The sequence below is a fragment of the Vidua macroura genome, chromosome 10 (genome assembly GCF_024509145.1).
Source record: "Vidua macroura isolate BioBank_ID:100142 chromosome 10, ASM2450914v1, whole genome shotgun sequence".
Taxonomy (NCBI): Eukaryota; Metazoa; Chordata; class Aves; order Passeriformes; family Viduidae; genus Vidua; species Vidua macroura.
Genome location: NC_071580.1, coordinates 22038980 through 22059833, shown reverse-complemented (window position 1 = coordinate 22059833; position 20854 = coordinate 22038980). Strand labels below are relative to the sequence as shown.

At 44.5% G+C, this 20854-nt stretch overlaps 2 protein-coding genes across 5 annotated transcripts in view; both read left to right on the top strand.

The window, feature by feature from the left end:
- Nucleotides 1-5779, top strand: part of SEPTIN2 (septin 2) — a 35538-nt gene extending 29759 nt beyond the window's left edge. Inside the window, exon 13 of the mRNA XM_053986094.1 lies at nt 5717-5779. The gene's annotated coding sequence lies outside the window, so the exon portion shown is untranslated. The remainder of the gene's footprint in view (nt 1-5716) is intronic.
- The window catches only part of FARP2 (FERM, ARH/RhoGEF and pleckstrin domain protein 2), a 73480-nt gene continuing 53343 nt past the window's right edge, over nt 718-20854 (top strand). Inside the window, exons 1-3 of one of the 4 annotated variants that reach the window (XM_053986086.1) lie at nt 718-772; nt 5717-5940; nt 20477-20581. In XM_053986086.1, the coding sequence (XP_053842061.1) occupies nt 5737-5940; nt 20477-20581 (309 nt within the window). In that variant the 5' untranslated portion in view covers nt 718-772; nt 5717-5736. Of the gene's footprint in view, nt 773-1003; nt 1452-3290; nt 3346-5716; nt 5941-20476; nt 20582-20854 lie in introns of those variants that run through there. The other 3 variants (XM_053986088.1, XM_053986085.1, XM_053986087.1) reach the window with 3 other exon arrangements.

Below are 20854 nucleotides of genomic sequence, written 5' to 3'. Positions count from 1 at the left end.
GATGAAATCCAGACGGTGCAAAGATCTGTTTGTCCTGTGCTGAATTTCCTACAGTGTTTTGTTCTTGTCTGTGTCAGTGAGGGATGGGTTTGCTGGTAGGGGAGTGAGGAGGAGGATGATGCTGCTTTTGTGGTCTTCAGCTCCTTTGGCCAGCAACACTGCCTGATGCCCCTGCGCAGCACCCACATTTTCTCCTGTTCTGTAGCACTGAGTCTGTTTCTATCCCCATTTATATGTGAAAAATTTAACCTAGTGAAGACCTAAAATTTTCACTACTTGGTCTGGGGCTGGTTACTGGCATGGCATTGTCTCCCAGGGCAGTGTTTCCCTGAGGATCTGTGGGGTGTGCGTGATGGATGTCTGGGGTGGCATTGGGGGATTTCATGTGCCTCTTTTTGGGGTGCAGGCCTTGGGCAGCAGCCTGTGAGCTGGCCGCCCTTCAGCTTCGGATGGAACTATAATTTTAAAGCCTTCCTCGTGCTAGAAAACCACACTTTGGGTTTCGCTTTGGTATAAAATAATCCTCTAAGCTCGGCGGAACCGGGCGGTGGGGCAGCGGGAGGGCTCGCTCTGTGTGTCTCGCCGCGCCGCTCTCCGCGATGCAGCTCCGTGCGCGGAGCGAGGTCCCCGGGGCCCGCCCCGGGCCCGTTACCCGCTCGTAGGGTGGGGCCGGCCCGCCCCGGCCCCGCTGCCCACAGGCGGGCGGGGCGGGGCGGGGCCGCTCGGGGCCGGTGTGAGCGCGGGGCGGCGGCGGAGCGGGCCCGGCCTGGAGGTGAGCGCGGGGCGGCGGCTCCGGGGCGCGGGCCGGGGCGCGAACCGAACCGAACCGAACCGGGCCGGGTCCCTGGCCGAAGCGGCGGCCGGATCGCGGGGGGCGGGAGCTGAGGGGGCTGGAGCGGCGCTGCCGGCGAGCGGCGCCCCAGGCCGGCGGCTCGGCCCGCCCCGCCTGCGCGGCCGCGCTTCCGCCGCTGCCGGCGGGGCGGCCCCGGCCCGGGGCGCTCGTGTGGCAGCCGGGCTGGGGAAGGGAACGGGGTCTGCGGCCGGCGCTCTGCCAGGTCGCCGAAGTCCCCCGGGGGCTGCCGGGGACTGGGGAGCGGCTTCCTCGGGGGCCCAGAGAGGGCCTTCGCAGGGGGCTGCCGCAGGTCCGGCCTGGGCGGCTTCGCCGCTGCCCACTCGGGCTGCGAGTGTGTGAGAAGCCGCACCCCGGCACAGCCCGTCCTCTGGTTCGCCTCCGTGCGGGGACCCGGGCCGGCAGGGTCCTGCGTCGCTGCTCGGTCAGAGAAGCGCTGCTGAAGCGCCGCTCACCTGGCAGGGACCGACCGCGGACGTTCCCCGCTGTCCCCGCCCATCCAGCTCCTTCCAGGCCAGCGTGTGGCCGTGCAGCTCTGCAGGGGAGAGCCATGAAACCCTTCGAGGCCGTGAGGCGGGACCGGGTCGTAGGGGAGCCTGAGGTATGGGCCGCATGGAGACACGTCGCTCCTCTCGCACCCGAGCACTCGGAGTCTTCACCCGTCTTCCTTGCGGTGGTGGATTCCTGGTGCATCATTTGTGTCAGCTCAGCGCAGCAGTGCTAACACGGATGGCTATGGCTGAAAGATTTAAGAGAGGAAAGTTTGCTTTTTTGTTCTTCCTTGCTGCTCCGTGTGTACCCATCCCTTCCCATGGAAGGCAGGGACTACCCTGCTCACACTTGGCACCTGGGAAACTGGCCTCACTTCAGATCTGCCTTCTGTATGGGTGAGGGATGGAGCATGGCCCCTGCCGCTGACCAAAAGACACCATGCTCAGAGGCGTTCCTTTGAAAGCCATTGGTATCATCCAAGTGTGCAAAACCAGATTGAAAGGGGCTTGAAGTAACCTGGTCTAGTGGAAGGTGTCCCTGCCCATGGCAGGGAGCTGCAACAAGGTGGACTTTAAGGTCCCTTTAAACCCAAACCACTCTATGTTTCTATGATCTTGCATATCCTCAGGTGTAAGCTGCCTTTCCAGATTTGCTGATAGCTGAAAATGCTTTATTGCTTCTGAAAAATATGTTTATTCCATCCAGGTAAAAGATGAAACTCGTTGTGACTTAAAAGCTCTTCCAAAAAGTACCTGGTACAAAAAGTAAAAAAAAAAAAGATTACATACAGCCATCTAAATTTTGTAAATTTTGCTTGGTTTGCCCCTTCATTTAGGGCTGAGAGCAATGCTCATTCAGTCACTGTACTTCAGGGAGCAGATTTAGCTTTGGTGCCTGGTCCCAGTTTGTAGGAAATGATCAGGATAAACACTAGGTGCAAGCAAGTTCAGAGAGAGGCAATGCAAGAAAGATTTTTTTTTATCCCAGAACACCAGTGTTGTGGTAATATTGTATTTTAGGTTTGCATTGTTGAGACCTTGTTGTGGCTCACCCATGGCAGGATGCTCTTGGGATCTTCTCCTCTGCCTGTAGAAATTATGTATTCTTGGGGCTTGCAGCCTGTCTAGTTAATTTTCCTTCTTTTGTGTAGTCAGCCCCTTGAACTGAAGTGTTTCCTGAACCATGGCACTGTGGCTTTTGTCCAGAAATGTCATATGTAGTCAGAGGGCTTAAAACCCCATATGTAACTCTGGTGGTGAAACTGGAAATAGTGCTTGGCTTGGTTAGCACTCCTCACACATTGGGTGTTGAAGGCAGAGGGAGCAGACTGGGCTATCTGGGGATTGTCAATAGTTGTGGTGGAATCAGTGGGCTGCCCTGGGAGGGAACGTGGCATGGGGGAGATGCTCCCAGCTGGCACAGCAGACCACTGCTCTTCTGGGTATCATGCTTGCTTCTGCACATCATGTGTTCTGCCTAGCGCTTATTTGGCCTTTAAAATCTGAATATTGGCTGGCGTAAATATTTTTAGGAACATGTCATCAGTGGGATATGAGGTCAAGTGCCACTGAGTTCACTTTTCCTGTTACCACCTGTGGGGAAAGACTTTGACATGTGCAATTTCTGTTTGATATGACTTTGGTCTCTCCTGGCTGGTGACCAAAGCTAGAGAGTACCCAGGAGCTCCTCCTGAGTCCAGCCTTGGGTGGCCTGCCTGCCTTGCCTTGGGGAAGCAGCTGCCTCCAGCTGGAGGGGAGGCAGCTGAGGTCTCTGCAGGGCTGTTCCTTCTGCTGCCTTGGCTGTTGCTGCTTGCATTTTTTTCCTTTTGAGTAACTGCAGTGTGTGTCTCTTCCAGGAGCTGTTTATTCAGAAGGGAATGAGTGCTCCTGGAGCACTAATTTTAAGAGTGGGTGGCTAATAAAGAGCTCCATGAGGAGTATGACTGATCCTGGGCAGCTCCTGAATGCCAATAGCAAAAGTTTACCATGTCATTACCTGATAAGGTACACAATATCATTGATGACCAGATCAAGCTCTGGTTTCTCTTCAGATTAGCAGTTAGAGGTGTACCTGGGTATCTCTTTCTGATGAATTTCGTTGTTAGGATGGTTTTAAAATTTATGACCAAATTTCTCCTTGGCTGTGTGGCTGCACAAACCAAGAAGTTCAGCCAAAGAATACACACAAAACACCCTAAGGAAGAAAATTTCTGATTATTTGTCAACCAAAGCTGGGAGGTTGGGCACAGGGCAATGTGTGCCCACTTCTAAGGTTAAGCTCATCCTTCATGCTGGGTTTGGTTTTGGGTCCCTGGTGCATGTCCAGAGAAGGGCAGTGGAGCTGGGGAAGGATCTGGAGAACAAGTAAGATGAGGCACAGCTGGGCAGGCTCAGCCTGGAGAACAAGAGGCTCAGGAGGAACCTTCTTACTCTCTGTTAACTCCCTGACAGGAGGGTACAGCCAAGTGGGGGGTCAGGCTCTGCCACCAGGGAACAATGGGCAGGACAAGAGGAAATGGCCTCAGGCTGTGTCAGAGGACATTTAGATTCAGTATCAGGGAAAATTTCTTCACTGTAAGGTTTGTTAGGCATTGGAACAGGCTTCCTAGGGCAGTGGTGGAGTCCCAATCTCTGGAGATGTTCAAGCATGTGTGGATGGGGCATCTGGGGTTTAGTGGTGGTGTTGGCAGTGCTGGGTTAGGGGTTGGACTGATGATATCAGAGACTTTTTCCAGTCGTAATGATTCTGTGATTGTCAGACTTTCTTGTTGCATGCTGTCAGCTGCGAGGCTGGTGGCATCTCTGGGTGGTCTCAGCTGTGCTGCTTGGTCAGGGCTCTGCAAGGGCTCAGAGGCCACACAAGTCTTGTGGTGGGTGATTAGGTGGGGAGGCATCTGTCTGCCCTTTTGGGATAAGTTTATCTTAACAGGAATCTATAGGTATAAAAATAAAATCCCCAAAATGTTAAAATGCACTGGGCTGCAAGCTAGGAAGACATTTGACCAGTCTCAATGTGTGTGAGAATTGGAACATAAACCACCCCCAACTAATTTGTAAGGACATATAGGGCTGGCTTCATTCAAATCCTTGGAGTAGGCTGCCTACCTACTCTGAGCACAGAGAGACAAAGGAGTGTTGTCATGAGCTGCCTCTTTTCTTTTCTGACAAAACATGTTTACTACAAAACAATAAACTGTCACCCCTTTGGATGTGAAGGCTGTCCCACCACAGTACCCACACACTCTGGACTGTTGGGACGCAGTGTGGTGTTTGGGTAATTCACCCAAAAGGCCCAGGGAGCCTCCCTGTGTGTTCCTGCTGGGTGCCTTGCACCTTGCTGCCAAATACCCGGTGCCGGAGGCGGCCATGGGGCAGAGGCTGTGCTGCATTCTGAGCACACAGGCCTCACCTTCGTGTAGACCCTGCTGTGATTCCCCATGCAAATATAACCCCTGTTCTGGTGGCATGGGAGAGCTGGGGAGAGCCTCATGGGACATTTTCCCCATGTCAAATTAAAGATTGGCTCTGCACAACTGCCACCAAGCCGTGACAGCAAGACTCATGTGTAGGAGTCAGCCTACATTCACTAGCCTCAGTCTCTGTAACTGAGATTTTTGCCCACATATTTAATCTGGGTATAGCACAAATTTGCTAGTGAGGTGAGGAATTGTTTGGTAGCCCACTTGACTTTTTAACTTGCCAAAGAGACAGAAAAGAGACTGACAGAGTGATGTAACGGATGGAGGGAGAGAGCAAAATGGGAAAGTACAGCTTTTTCTTTGTTACCTTGTAGCAGTCCCTGATGAAGGCTCTGAGCTGCCAGCAGTTAAGGTTTTGCATGACTCATCATTTTGGGGATACAGGAAGTTAATAGTTCTCATTATCTCAGGTGCAGTCAGTGGGATGGCTGGGTACCCATGAGAGGTACCTGCCTCACCCTTCACTGTCCCCAGTGCCCATGCTGCTGGTGGGAAGCTCATCAGCAGAAAAACCTTGTCAGAAACAAAAATGTTCATGTTGAGAGGGCAGAAGGCACAAGTTTGGCTACCCCATTTCTTAACCATGCTTCAGAGTGGTTAGTTTTTCTTCCTGCTTTTCTTTCCCAGCTGTTGGACTTTAGTCATTATAGAATGGTTTGGGTTGGAAGGAGCCCTAAAGCTCATCTTGTTGCAACCTCTCCCATGGGCAGGAACACCTTCCACTAGACCAGGTTGTTCGAAGCCCTGTCCAGAGTTTCATTAACCTTATTACTGATTTTGCTAGTGGGATAAAGAGTGTTAAATAAGGATTTTGTGATAGTGCTTCAGTGGGTGATGTTTTCATACAGAATGTCAGTGTAAAATCTTTCAGGCTGTTTCCTTCCATGTTTCTACAGACCCTGCTTGCTGTTGGAAGATGGGAGAGATAGAAGGAACATACAGAATTCTGCAGACGCCGGGCTCTCGTTTGGGTGCCCAGAAGACCTCAGGAGTGAGTACCTTGGAGCCAGGACAGAACCTCTTGACTGCCATGGCATCATCGCCTACCAAAGCGCACGAGCGCGACCTCCCCGTCAAAATCAAGATGTTGGACAACACGGTGGAAGTACTTGACATTGAGGTAAGAGATATTTAAACCTGATTTCAAGTACACTGAGCCTCTGATAATTTAAAGCTCACAAGGATGTGCCTCTGTAGAGAGCTGGGACATTTTGAGGCAATATCTGAATGAAGATTCCTGTTGGGATTTACCTGCTTACAAGTAGTGATATCAGTTGCATGGCTTGTTTTTTAAAATCTCTCAAGTATAACAGATGTTTTGTGTTTTTAACAGACTTTAAATACAAGCACATACTGTAAGGAGCGTCTTTATTTGTTGTTTGCTTTGGGGGAACACCAACTGTCTCCTGCCAAAATGTTCTTGCTTCCTGAGCCACATGCAGCTTTGTCAATTTGGCAGCTAGCAGAGCAGAAGAGCTTTGCCTTAGTTACTGCTTTATATTAATTATTTTAATGGTTTGTATCCTCTACAAGTAAACTTACTCCTATATGAAAGTCTTTGATTGCCAGCATGCTTTAGGAGAGATGCACCAAAGGAGTGTCAGTTCAGTGTTTCTGAAAATGTTTATTTAAAAATATGCTTGGGGAAATCTGCTGGAAGACATAGAAGCCATGCACAAAGTAGGGAGATTCTGCTTTGAAACTAATTTTTTTTTTCTTCCAATTCTTGTTACATATTCAGCATTAACGTCTGAGTTTAATTCTAGTTTGCCTGAGAACTGTTGTTAGAAAACAACTGTGTTGTAGTAAAGATACTCAGCTATCAGATATTCTACATTAGTATCAAACTGTAATCAGTAATTTATAATTATCACTTGGAGCCTTAGTGTGTTTCATAGACTCAAAAAGGGTTTTTCAAATAGAGTGAAAAAGGTGTCTGTGGAACTCTGAAGAAATAGTGGATTTGGGGATGTCTTCTACAGATTTTGTCCAGCTGTTGAAGTCTCAGACATGAAATCTGGTTTTGTGGTTTTTTATTTCTTTTTTTTTTTTTAAGAGTGAGGCTGTGCCTGTATCCTTCCACTTGAGCACAGAGTGTCTGGTACTGCAAACCCACCCATCCCTCATGTACCACATAGAGCACAAAAGCCTCTTTTTTCCCTTTACATTATGTTAGAATATTTTTTTAGAAAATCCGCTGACTTTGGTTCTTTTGAAGGATAATTTTATTTATTTTTCCAAGTTGATGTAGATGGTGCTTTTGTGTTTTGATTCAAAAAAGAAAAAAAAAAAGCCCAAGCAACACCCTCAGCTCTGTAATTTTGAATGTCAGGGCAAGGCCAGGTTTATGGGGCTTTCAGCTGGTTGTGTTGTATGTGTTAACCATAATTAGGAGCTGTCTTAGTTTTCTTTACCTGGAAAGCTCTCTCTGATTATGACACCCACAGAAACACCCAAATTCAGGCACTAGATGCTGAGGCCATAATTAATATTGTGCTGCTTTTCTCTATGAGATCAGTTGGAACTGAAAGACTTAGAAACCTCATGGCTGATGCTGTCAGTGATGAGGAAAAGGGATCAGCCTTGGGTCAGCTTCAGAGCACTGAGCACAAAAAGGTCCAGAGTCAGCAGCTGTGGCATTACAGTCCAACTAACACTGCCTCCATTGCCTTTCAGTTTTGGCTAAAAAAGGTAGCAAATGATAGAAAACAGGCATGAGGTATTAAACTGTGACCATCTGCCTGATTTCTTTGGTGAGCTGTTGGAATAGCAGGAACTGTCATGGAAAATGGGAATTTTTCACTTGGAATTGAGGGCAGGCATTAGGAAAAGGCAGTGACATTGCTGAATAGGTGGTGCGTGCTAGCACAGTAATTTTTCAAAAAGCAGTTAGAGAAACTGGTGGCCAAGCAGCTAGCCTAGATCAGATTGCCATGCCACTTGCCCACTTCTCTTGGCTTTGTAATTTTTGTCACTAGATGTGAAAACAAGATGTGATGTTGTGGGGTTTGTGTCTGATTCAGGTTAGCAGTAGTTTGTCAGTGCAGTGGCACTCAGGCCTTTCCCATGGGGTTTTGGCACTGCCTGCTCAGGGAGATGTGGGTGATCCCAAAGGTGGTTTGGGGTTTTTTTCCCCCTATTCAAATTATTTTCTCTTCTGTCTGTAAGAACTATGTCAGCTGACTTTTTACTGGGAAAAATGGTGTGTCAATGGAAGGACAGCCTGAGTGTAGGATGAGCTCCTGGAGAGACCCTTCCCTGTGCAGTGTGGTGGGGAACCTGATGCAGTAGCCCAGTAGCCCTGTTTATTGCCTCCCTGCCTAAAATGAGCCACAGTAGCATTTTTAACCATATGGGATGAAGAGAGTAGCCACAGTAACAACTTAATCCATGCAGCTTTACCTTGTCATCCCTTCCTTTCTCCAAGATGTGTTTAAAACAGTTGCTTCTCTCCTGGCAGGAGTTGGTGGTTGCCCTTTTTGGTAGCCCACTTGACTTTTTAACTTGCCAAAGTGCAAGAAAAGAGACTGACAGAGTGATGTAATGGATGGAGAGAGAACAAAATGGGAAAGGACAGTTTTTTCTTTATGTTACTGGTGTATCTGGAACAGTTTGCTGAAAGTTCCACATAGCTACGTTCTACCACCTTTTAAGTCCACTGTCCCTGTCCATGTTCCCCATCTGTTTCATAAAGTTTGATTTCTAAGTAGGAATTTGATTAATTACTAAGAGGGAATTATTCTTTATAGTATGTTGGGAAGAGCCTTTCTCCAGTGGATCTGATTTGAATGTTAGAAGATGGAGAAATACTCAGTGTTTTCTGGAGTTTAAAAAAATGGAAAATGGGCTATTTATGGGTTCTCCTTTCCCTTCCAAAACAGAAGAGAGAATGAAACATATCCATTCAAAGCTAGGCTGCAATATTCATTATTTCCATGAGTTGGGTTTTTCCCCCTTTTTACAGCCAGCTTGTTTAGTCAGCCCAAATCTTACATGTGCCATTTCATGGGGTACCTGGCCTCTTCAAACTAAGTCTGTCCAAAGGGTGGCTTTGCAGACTACAAGATGAATGATTGGCAAATTCAATTTAGTTCTGGCTGTGGGCACACTTCAAAGTAATCAGCGTTTTACAGTAGAAGTTCTGCCAGCTTTCCAGGTTTTTTGAAAAGATTAAACTTGGAGGCTTTTGATCAGCACAAAAATGTGGCAGACTCTTAAGTAGAAAGGTCTGGGCTAGGTTGAATTCACCAAAATGACATTTAATGGAATTGCTGCCATCAGATGATGTTTAATATTTGGCCTGTGTGTTGTTCCTTATGTAAGAAATATGTGTCATTTAGGAAATTCTTTTACATGAAATATTCTCTATGCTATGAGGAAGTGCCCCAGAAAAAGTAGTTTATATTATTACACTTCAAGTTTACTGAATTGTTTGGGGAGAACTTGATGCTTCTTCAATGGCATGTACTTCCTCTTCTTCTGCTGGGATGTCAAATTAAATTTGGGATTCAAAAATATTTATACATTTTATTATAGGGTCTGCCTGCCTGCTCCACTCTAAGGGAAAATTTAAACTGGATTTTTTTTCTTTTGTGCTAATCTTTGTTGGGTTGTTTTGAGAACAGAAGTCTGTTATTTAATTTTTTTTTTTTTTAATGTAATGCAGTAATGATGTTCTGTATCCCTGCCATGCTGTCTGAGGTGTCCCTCTCCCTCTGACAGGGGTGGACTCCTAGCAGGGAGATGCTCCATCCCACTGCCATTATTGAGAACAGGCTAGTTAGATAAGATTACACTGTAATTCCCCCCTTTATTTTCTTATTAATTAGTGTCCTCTCACTGCTCTTGTGTGCTTTGGTGTTCATTGATGTACCCTGGAAAACTATCACATTACTAGAAAACCAAAGTGGCTTATTTTGTACTAAGCTGAAAATGTGTACTTGATATTGTCTTTGCTGGGCACTTCCTTGGCTTATTGAAATTTATAAATTGCAATAATAAAAGTGCAAAGCTACTCTCCATCCTTATGTTTAGAATGGAATAGAATCACTCTGGTTATTCTGGTTTCTGTGCAGTTTATAGTTATCTGTGATTGAAAAGGTGCCATGAAAGTGGCTTCCCCTGGGATGCCCATTGTTTTTGACCAGCCATTGGAGGCCCTGAAGTCAGGAGCTGGGCTGGGGTTTCAGGAAGTTTTTGGGATGGCAGAGGAAGCAATCTGACTTCCCATGGTTTGGAGAGAGTGTTTCCCATTCGTGCACATGGCAAAATGCTGCTCTTATAGCAGCGTTTTTGGTAGTGTTAGTGCCCCCAAGAACTTCCATGGGGATGATGCAGAAATGGTGCAACTTTTAACTGCTGTTATTGAGCAATTTTTAGGAAGAAATATGTGTATGTTAAACACTGGGATGATGCTGTGGGCACTGAAAAGCACTTGCTGTGTGCCATGAGGAGCCACTGGGACAGGCAGCCCAGTCCTGGCTCTGGCACTTGTGCCCTCCTGCCTCTGCCTTGCTCTCCCTGTGCCTGCTTAGACCTTCCTTTCATGAAGGCTTTCTCCCTCTGTGCTGTGAAAGTATTAACAGCTTAAATATGTGAGGAGTCAAGGGATAGTCTGCTGCTGAATCCTATTAAGTGCTGTGCTGGAGGAATCGAGGTGCTGTTGGTCAGCTCACAGTGTTTTTCTTCCCTAGCCAGGAAGAAATAGTCAAAATTCCAGAAAGAATCATAGCCAGATGTTTTTCATTGCTTCGGTTTGAGTCTCCTAAATATGGCAAATAAGCTGCCTTAGGACTTATTTTTATCTGACCTCAGAAGAGAAAGTTAGTAATTCACTATTTTAAATTTGCAATTATTATAGGGTTTAAAAAGAAGGTAACTAAAGCTTTGCCTCTTGTATGCCATTTGATTCCACTATATATTTTTTAGGCCTGTTATTTTGTGTTTGGAAGCTTGACTTTTTTGATGCTATGTAGGAATGTGGTATGGGGTGGGGAAAGGTGAAACCACAGCCATTTTATTGACAGGCACTTAGAGTGTGTGTTTTGTTCATTCGAGTGTTTTTTGGTTTTGTTTTTGTTTTTTTTTGAAAGGAAAAATATGAACTTAAATTGTATAAGCCAAAATTATTATTTTACAGTTCTCTTGACCTTAGGTGTCATATTATATATAAAGAAAATTGAGTTGTACTGCAATAAAGAAAAAACAGTCTGAATATCCCTGTACAAAAAGTTGGTTATGTGTACTTGCCTTAAAACACAGAAACCATTTAGAAAAATGGTGATCAAGTGTTATTACAGTCCTTGAAATATTAATGTAGTGGATTGAATTCATAACAGTTTGTATGGCTAGGCAGGTGTTTGTTTCTGTTTTCATACATCCTAGTGATGTAGGATAGGTGAAAATCAGCTGAAATCAGTCTTATGCCATTCAACCAAAATGGCTGTAGGAAATGCTGTATTCCACAAAATACCCAAAAATAAGAAGGCCACTGGAAACCTTTTAAACCTTTTTTGAGTGTGGGTTACATTCAAGGTGGGGCCCACAGATGGGTAATTCTGTAAAATATAGGGAGCCTGAAAGGGAAGAAAACCCAAAACAAACCAAGAATCAACCCACAGGCAGCTAAAGACAGCTACAGAAGTTCAGTGTGCTGAGAGGCAGATCAGAGAAATTTTAGGTTTGTGCCTACTGGAAAAAGGGACCTGGAGCTGAGCAAGGATGATGTGTCATGGTTCTCTCAGGGTTCAGAGCAGCACAGTCTTGGGGATGTGCATTTAGCTAAACAAGGTTGCAAATGCAAACCTGTGTGTCAGCTCTTTCTCCTTGCAACCAAATTCCTGTTTGGAAAGGGCAGTGCTGCCTACTTGTGTAAGAGAGAGGCTGTATATATTGAATATTTAAAAAGCTGTGCTATGGTGGCAATGCCTAGCGTGGGAGATTTACTGTTCAAGGCTGGAGTGTTGGATATGGGAGGAGGGTGGGCCCCTCTGTCTGACTGAGCAGTCATTCATTAATAAAAACAAGAATTAGAAAAGGGAAAAAACCCCAAAGCTTTGTAGAGACTCTGTTAGAGCTGTCTGACATGTCTTCAACTGAAATAATGAAGGAAAAGTGTTGCTGTGCCCTCAGCCCACTTCTCAGGCAGATAGCCTGAAGCCAGTGGTGTAGGAAACCCCTGCTGGCAAGGGGGAAGTTAGAAAAGCTTGGCCTTATCTAATCTGGCTTGTAGGTATTTATTAACCCATCACCACGTTATCAAACCTCTGCTCAAAGTACAGTGGGGAGTGATGTTAGGACAGGTGGTACCATTTCAGTTTTGCACAAAACAAAAGGGAGTTTTGGCCTTTTCTGTAAAAATACCCAATTTGTATTTGTCTTTTGTCCAAAGAGTCTGTCATAACTGTCTTCTAGATGTTTTGAACTATTTCCTTTGTGCAGATTTCCTCAAAGAAGTGTCAGCCTGGAGTAGCCTAACACCTTGCAGGGGAAGTACAGTCCCTGTGTGCTCTGTGACACCCTGCTGTCCCTGCTGTGACTCCTCTCCTAGGAGAGAAGGCTGGGAGAATTGGGATTGTGCAGCCTGGAGAAGGAAAATCTCTGGGGAGACCTTATTGCAGACTTTGAGCACCTGAGGGGCTCCAAGAAAGCTGGAGAGGGGCTTGGGACAAGGTTCTGGAGTGGCAGGACAAGGGGGAGTGGCTTCCCACTGCCAAAGAGCAGGGATAGATGGGATCTTGTGATGGTGGTGAGGGCTGGCTCAGGTTGCCCAGAGAAGCTGTGGCTGCCCCTGGATCCCTGGAAGTGTCCAAGGCCAGGTTGCATGTGGCTTGGAACAACCTGGGATAGTGGGAGGACTACCCATGGCAGGAGTTGGAATGAGATGGTCTTCCAAGTCGCTTCCAACCTAAACTGTTCTGTAATTCCATGAAAACCCAGATCAAATCTGGTGAATGTGGACATGGATGATGGTTTTGAGGCAAAAGAATAATTAATGGAGAAAGACTTGCAATTTTAGTGAGGTAGTGAATTTTTTTTTTTTTTATGAACAGAGGAAAACAGAGTATTTTCTATGTTTAAAATGACTTAAAAATATCAAGTTTTCTTTAGATGCTTATACATGCATATGAAATGAAGCTGTGCAAGGTCCCAGAAGCACCAACAGTCTGAGTGTGTGGGGTGGCCAGGCCCGAGGGAATGGCTTTGTGTATTGTGAAAGGTTCAGGGCTTTTTGCAAGGAACAAAGTTCAAAGGGGAAAAAACCAAGATCTGTCTCCTGAGTTCTCATTCTCTTTATTAGCTTGTGTGTACAAAGGAGGTGCTTAGACCTTCTGATATGAACCTGAATTTGGGATCAGCTACCCCAAAGCTGCTCCTCTCTGCGATACTGTCACTGTTATCACCTGGATGTTTAATTATTAACAAGCAGGAACTCTGTGCCAAATCATCCAGCAGTACCTGTGAAACTCTGTCCAAAGATGTGGCCCACAGTGTTAGTTTATGTGACTTCCTTTTTCTCCACAGAGTCTACAGCAGTTTTATTCCAAGTAGTCCAGGTATTTCAGCACAGCACCATTTCTAAAAACTTAGGACCATTTTTTGTCTCTACATGCTCTCTACCCAAGTATACATTTTCCAGTCTCATTCACGTAATTCCCTCCCTTTTGGGAATGTCTTCCCATGTCAACCAATTGTTGTTTTCCTACTTTCAGGCATCCAGCAAGTCTAGCCACTCTGGAAAAGCTTGTTTGTTGGGTAGGGCTGGTTCAGTGCTTTGACATTGCCTTAAATGATCCTTTAAATGATCATAATTTTAAAGCTAGCCTTAATTAAATGAGCCAGAGGCTTCCATTTCTAGAATAATTTGTCTGGCTGTGGATTCTGCTTAAAAAAAACCCTGACAAAACCACATCAAAACCAACCACTGAAATCCTAGGACAAAAAAAAAAAAAAATCACAGGGAGAGAATCTTAGAATTTTATTTTTTTTTCCTAAACAAAAAAATGCCCAATATGGAGTGTAATAATGGAACTTAAAATAGCTCCAAGATTTTTATTTGGATTTGCAGCTTCCATAGTTCAGTAAATGATACTTCAATGCTGTGTGGAAATAGTGTAACACAATAGTTCTTCTTTCTGTAACATAATAACTTATTTTTCATAAAGAAGAACTTTCAAGATGAAAGTGTACTCTATCTCATTTTGTGATAATGAAGCTGCATCCTGTGTTCTGTAAGATGTTAAATGCTCTGCAGAATATTCTTGGTGTGGTCTTAACTAAAGTAGCCTGTAGTTGGGACTTGTCAGTATAGAAGGGTGGATAAAATAAATGTATTTAAAATACCCTTTTCTTCACAAAGAGTTAAAAGAAAAATTGAAAGAATTGAAGCTTAAAGTTGTTGTTAAATGTTCAGATGATCAAAATAAAATAGTACTTAAGCAATTTGGCTGAACACATGAAAACAGTGTTTGACAGAGTTGTTACCTGGTGCTTGTTTTCATGGGGAATGAGGGAGTATTTTCATTGGAGGTATTAGTTCCAATCAAAATTGAGAAAACTAATAAAGTACTGAAGAGGAAGGCAGTTGTTTCTTGCTTTTCCAGTGTGCAGATTGAATACTAGATATGGAGCTGTAAGGTCATCCTGTTTCAGCCATGAAAGCACAAAGTTAATGACTAGTATTCCTTGCCATATTAGATTATTTCCTTCTTTCTAATAAAGATTCTGATGTCCGCCCTGTATTCAGAAATGCAGTTTTGTTTATATGTGGCATTAATGATGATTATTAACAGGGAGTTTTGAGGATGTTTTTTTTTTTGTCTCACGCTGCATTTGGACAGAGATCTAACAGATTACAGGAGGGTTGGAGATAAACAGAACTATAAACTTACCAAAATGTTTGCATATTTCTGATTAAGAAAGGAAATAACAAGTCTATGTTTAGTTGCAAATTGTCTATTTTTTTTAATTTGCCAAAAAATGAAAAATCACTTTTTCATTAAGAAGACTTCTAAAGTGCCCCGAAGAAGAAAAACCAATAAAAATCCGTGAAGTGGCCTTTATTTAATCAGTTCAGTTTGCCTTGGCCCTTCACAGGGTGCTCAGTGTTGGCTGCTTGTGAGTGATGATGTCAAATCTAAACTTCTGCCTCTCATGCATGTCCACTGTTAACTAGAGGGATTGGTCCCCTGGCAGATGTAGATTTCTGTGACACAAAAATCCAAGGTGTTTGCTGGTGCTAGGGCACTGGCTGCACAAGAGTTTCCATTCTATACCTCAGCTTTATAACTCCTTTTTTCCCAAACTTGTTACTTTTGGATTGATTTTCCCTTCCAGCTTATCTGCTGCCAAAAGTAGATTTCTTTTTTGGAAAGTTGGAGCAAGGGCAGCTTGCTAGTTTTGGAAGATGAGAGTACTAGTCCTTATGAAAATATGGAGGGTTTTGGTTTTTAAATTAAAATATGTGGAAGCAGAAAGTTAAGATGTTCTGGAAGACAAGTTCGGGAGGTAGAGAGGAAGCCTTGATTTTGATAATATTGAGCTCTGGTCTACTGAAAATCCTAGGCTATGAGTTTTTCTCTCTTCCTTAGCTCAGATATTATGGCAGAGGGGGGATCTGCCATGTAGGAGTGATATTTGAGAAAACAGCAAATAACACTTGGCTTGATTCTCCCCCTCTGCTCTGGTGAGACCCCATCAGGAAGACATGGATCTGCTGGAGCGAGTCTGGAGGAGACCATGGAGATTCTCCAAGGTCTGGAGCCCCTCTGCTCTGCAGCCAGGCTGGGAGAGCTGGGGGTGCTCGCCTGGAGAGGAGAAGGCTCTGGGGACACCTCAGAGCCCCTTGCAGTGCCTAAAGGGGCTCCAAGAGAGCTGGAGAGGGACTGGGGACATGGAGTGAAAGGACAGGGGGGAATGGCTTCCCACTGCCAGAGAGCAGGGTTAGATGGGATATTGGGAAGAAATTGTTCCCTATGAGGGTGGGGAGGCCCTGGCACAGGGTTCCCAGAGAAGTTGTGGTTGCCCCAACCCTGGAAGTGTCCAAGGCCAAGTTGGACAGGGCTTGGAGCAACCTGGGACAGTGGAAGGTGTCTCTGCCCATGGCAGGGGGTGGAATGAAATGATCTTTAAGGTCCCTTCCCACCCAAACCATCCTGTGATTATGTTGTTCTATAAAACAAAAATAACTGCTGTTAGTACTTTTTGAAAAATTATTTAGATTTTATTCCTCTGTCCTAAGCATGCCTAACATTAAGTATGTTTATTCTTCTGATAAAGTAATATATAGAGGCAAGAACCTTCATCTGGGAATGGTTGTTCTTGTTTGATGTTGTCTTAGCACTGAGAGGGTTTTGGGGTTTGGTTTGAGGTTTCTCTTGCCACACAGGGCTCTCCATGTCATTACTGGCTGTCAGGGTACCTGCTGGTGCTTGCACAGCTGAGGAAACTTTTAAAGCTTGATCTCACTACAGAAATCAACTTGAAATGAATCTATTCTACCAACCAGATTTATAATGATGACTTGTTAAAATTATCTACAGTACAGTTAGAGCAGGGTCACTGAGGAAGGCTGCTGTTAGCTGCCTATTTATTTTTTTTACCCCATTTTTTCTTCTTTTTCCTTATGTGCAATAATTCAGTAATATCAGTAGTCATTGTCTTGGCAGAAAATAAAGAGTAATTGAGAAGTTTGGAATGGAAAGTATGCCATGTTGGGGATTTGTATTGAAAGCAGGACCTTTATGAAATGCATTCATGCAGCTACTTGCCCGGATGTCAAAATTGCAGTAATTAAGAAATTACTGCAAATATTTTGCTTTGTGCTGCTTTTATGCAAATTAAACAATGACATGGAGCTGCCCACTATGTTACTTTCATTTCTGTCTACTTCAAAATGTTCAGCTCTTTGGAAAGGATGGTTATAAATGTCATAAACGACTTGAGGTACCAAATAGTTCTAGGAGGAGTTTTCCCAAAGAATTTGAGGCATAATAATAAAAGACTGTGTTCTGTCTCAAGTTTTTGAATCCCATTTTAATTTTAAAATAAAATTAATACTGTTCTTTCAAAATGTGGCATTTATCCTTTGAAGGATGCAAAACGATACTGAGCTTAAACTGGGATTTTTTCTTAGCTTTTCTCTGTAAATAACACCCAAAATTACAGTTGGTAGCACAAGCAAAATTATTTTGTACTTTTAACATTTGGATAGTACCTTTATAATTTAATCGGTTGCCAAGTGCTTCCAGCTCCAACCATCTAAATTTCTTCATCTCCAGTTTCTCTTGAAGGAGCGTGGACTTGACAGTGGAAGGGGAGAAGTGCCAGGAATCTGTGCCACAAAGCCTCTTTTTTTGGGAGAGATGGAGGCAGCTAGATTGTCTTCAGGCACGGAACTAGATGGAGCCAGGAGACATGGCTGAGTTGAAAAGGAAGAAAGCTGTGTTTTAGAATCCAGTTGGGATAATTGTAATGCCTGTATGGAGCTAGCCCTGCACACAGATTCCTTGATCAGTGCAGCACACAGTTTGGCTGTAAAACTTGTCTGATTGTTAGCAGGCTTCTTTCAGGAGTTAATCCAAGTGCATCGGTTCTAACAAAAGGTGGTTGGATCCAGAATTGTTTTTTATTTCACAAATAAGAAATCAGGGACTTGGGTCATAGGACACATCCCGTTCAGAGGCTTCTAAAAGTTTGTAGATTTGTCCATGAAAAGGCAAGGTGCATGTCCCATTTTCTGCACATGAGGTTGGTCAGGGTATTGCTGCCTCCCCACAAACATTGCTGGCTAAAAAGTGTTCCCTCCTGTGGGGCCTGGGAAAAGGAGGTGTACAATTACAGATGTGTGAGTATGGACCTTAAAAACAAGGGTCCTATTATATTTGAGGATATTTTCTTCTGTTACTATTTTAAGATTTATGCACAAGTCCATAGCATAGTCCATTGAGGAGCGACTTAGGGAGCTTGAGGAACAACTGAGGGAGCTGGGGGTGCTCAGCCTGGAGAAAAGGAGGCTCAGAGGTGACCATATCACTCTCTGCAACTCCCTGAAAAGTGGCTGTAGTCAGGTGGGGTTGGTCTCTTTCTCCAGGCAGCACTGACAGAACTGACACAGCCTTGAGCTGTGCCAAGGGAAATTTAGGTTGGAGATTAGGAAAACATTTTTTATGGAAAAGTTGATAAAGTTCTGGAATTGTCTGCCCAGGGACGTGGTGGAGTCACCATCCCTGGATGTGTTAAAAACAAGCCTGGATGTGGCACTGGCTGCCATGGTTTAGTTGAGGTGTTAGGGCTGGGTTGGACTTGATGATCTTTAAGATCTCTTCCAACCCAGTGATTTTGTGAATTCTGGGAATAGCAAGAAATGTGTTTCAGTTAAAAATTAAAAAACTTGATTTCCAAAATTAATTTCTCCAGGCATAAATGTCTCCTGTAGCAGAGTCTGTAACCTGCATGGGAAACGTGCAGGAAGACAGCAGAGAAAGAATATAATTTACTGGAGATGTGGCTTGCCATTACCTTATCATTCCTTATTTCATTGTCACCATTTAAAAACCAAAACCCATACCCACAGAGTCTTCTGGAACCAGAGATTTTGGCTAAAAAAGTTCAGCTGTATTCTTACCAAGAAAATGCCTTTTTAGATATCATGAGACCTGTTCAGAAAGAGAGATTAGTACTCATATTCATGTACCATGTCAGCACTCAGCCTGGCTTCTCTGTGCCATCCTCAGTCACTGAGAACTGCATCATTTCTCCTGACTTGCAGTTTTATTTAGTGGTTTCAGCACTAGTGGCCTGAGCCAGTGTGATACCAAGAAACTTTTTTAATGACTTGTGTTTGCACTAGCTGAATTCACCTGACTGAAGCTGTGGTTGCTCTTATAGGTGCCATGGCTGATGAAAGCCTGAGTGAGAGATACAAACCCATCTTATGTAATTCTCTGTCCTGCTTCTGTGCTTTTCTCTGAGGTTATAGGGCTGGATTCAGTCAGCTTTGCTCACACCACTGCAGATACCAAAGCTATTTCAGATTTGCAGCACTCCAGGGCTGTCAGACTGTTTCTCCATGAAGTTTTAGGGGTTTTTAAAGTGTTATAGAGGCATTTGCACAGTTCTAAAAACATTGACAGTTTATATCTTTTTCCTGTAAGAGGCAATTTCTTTTGAATTTTTTATGCACCTCAGTCATGTGAAACTATTTCCCCAATGTTCCCCTTGTTTTTTATCTTTTAAGCCTAAACCAGCACATTCTTGCTCTCAGATATTTTAATTTGCATTGTATTGAATTATTCTAATTCTATCACTAATTTGGCTTTAAAATGAAGAAGGGTAGATTTAGATGAAATGTTGAGAAGAAATTCTTCCCTGTGAAGGTGCTGAGGCCCTGACACAAGCTGCCCAGAGAAGTCGTGGCTGCCCTGGATCCCTGGAATCATTCAAGGCCAGGTTGGACATGACTTGGGATACTGGAAGATGTCCCTGCCCATGGCAGGGGGTGGAACAGGATGATTTTTAAGGTCCCTTCCTACCCAAATCATCCTGTGATTCTGTGATAATTTATTGCAATATCTAATACTTTTAAAGTAGGTACTATTCTGAGTGTGTAGAGTCATTACAGAACTCTCTGTCTGCTTTGATGGGAAAGTCATAGAGTCTGTCATCACTGGACTTTTCAAAATGAACAAAACCATGGTGGCATCAGAACCACTGGCTGGCTGCCAGTGTGTTTTGCTGGATAACCCAGCGAACCAGAATGGTGCCACACCCTGTCACCACAGCTGGGGGACTGCTTTGTGACCCAAGGTGGAGCTTGGTGACCATGCAACTCCTGCTGCACCCTGCTAGGTTTTGTGTGTTGCTGGAATGGGCTGTGAGAGCCTTTTGGATTCTTTCCTGAGTGATGCAGATGGGCTGATGTGTTGGTTCAGAAATGCTGGTTTTCTCCTGGGGCCTGCTGCAGCAAAAGATGCTGAGAGCAAGCTGGGTGATTGAACCAGCAGCCCCAAGTGTCGCTGGTTTGGGTGCGCTATGGAAATCTCCTGTTCTCTCCTGTGTTGCTGTAGCTGCTTTCTGCTGATGTTTGTGGCTTTGCCCCTAACTTGGCTCTCAGAAAGGGTTAGTGAGTGAGTTTCTTGAGGGAGAGATTCATTGAAAGGATTCCCCAGCCAGCGTGGTGAGAGGAGGTTTGGTTGGGTTCCCGCTGTCCGCAGGCATTTTGAGCCTGGTTGGTGCAAAGGCTGTGTGTGGCCTGGGGATCCTGGTGTGGGAAGGAGTGAGGGGTCTGTGTGGAGCAGGGATTTGGCAACTCCTGCTCCAGGCCACAGCACTCAGCTACACAAACAAACGTGTGGGTTTATTGAGGGAGCCGCAAATAGCCCGCAGCTGGTCTCCTCAGCTCTCTGCTGACCCTGCTGTGAGCAGGAGACTGGGCGTAGATGACCTCCAGTGGCCCCTTTCAACTTCAGTTCCTCCGGTTCTGTGAAGGATTTTTGTATGGAGCCTTGTATATTAGATGTTTGTGTGTTACAGTGACAAGAACAATGTGATCATCTTCGTGATATTTTTCTCCAGTTTATAAAGATGCTATTTGTTTTTGCTGTAAACTTGTTTATTCTTATTAATCTCACTGTAACTTTTTTTTATTACTTCCTTAGTCAAAATGTTACGGCCAGACGTTATTGACAGAAGTTTACAAGCATCTGAATTTGATTGAATCAGACTACTTTGGAATTGAGTTCCAGAATATCCAGTCATATTGGGTGCGTACAGTTCCCTGACAAGTCTGGCATAATAAAAAGGTCGGGTGAATGCAGTTCCTTGAGTGACAAAAATTTCTCAGTCTGCTGCAGTTTCCTGTAGTCTCCTGTGGGACTATCTCTTGGATTCTTGTAAATCTGTTTCACTCAGCAGAATGACAAGAGCTATTGAAGAAGAAGGGAGGAATCAGATCCTGCTTCTTGTTAAGTCTCAGAAATTGTATAAAGCAGTTAAATAGCTGCTGATGTTCCCACTTGCAGGGACAGAAATAAAAT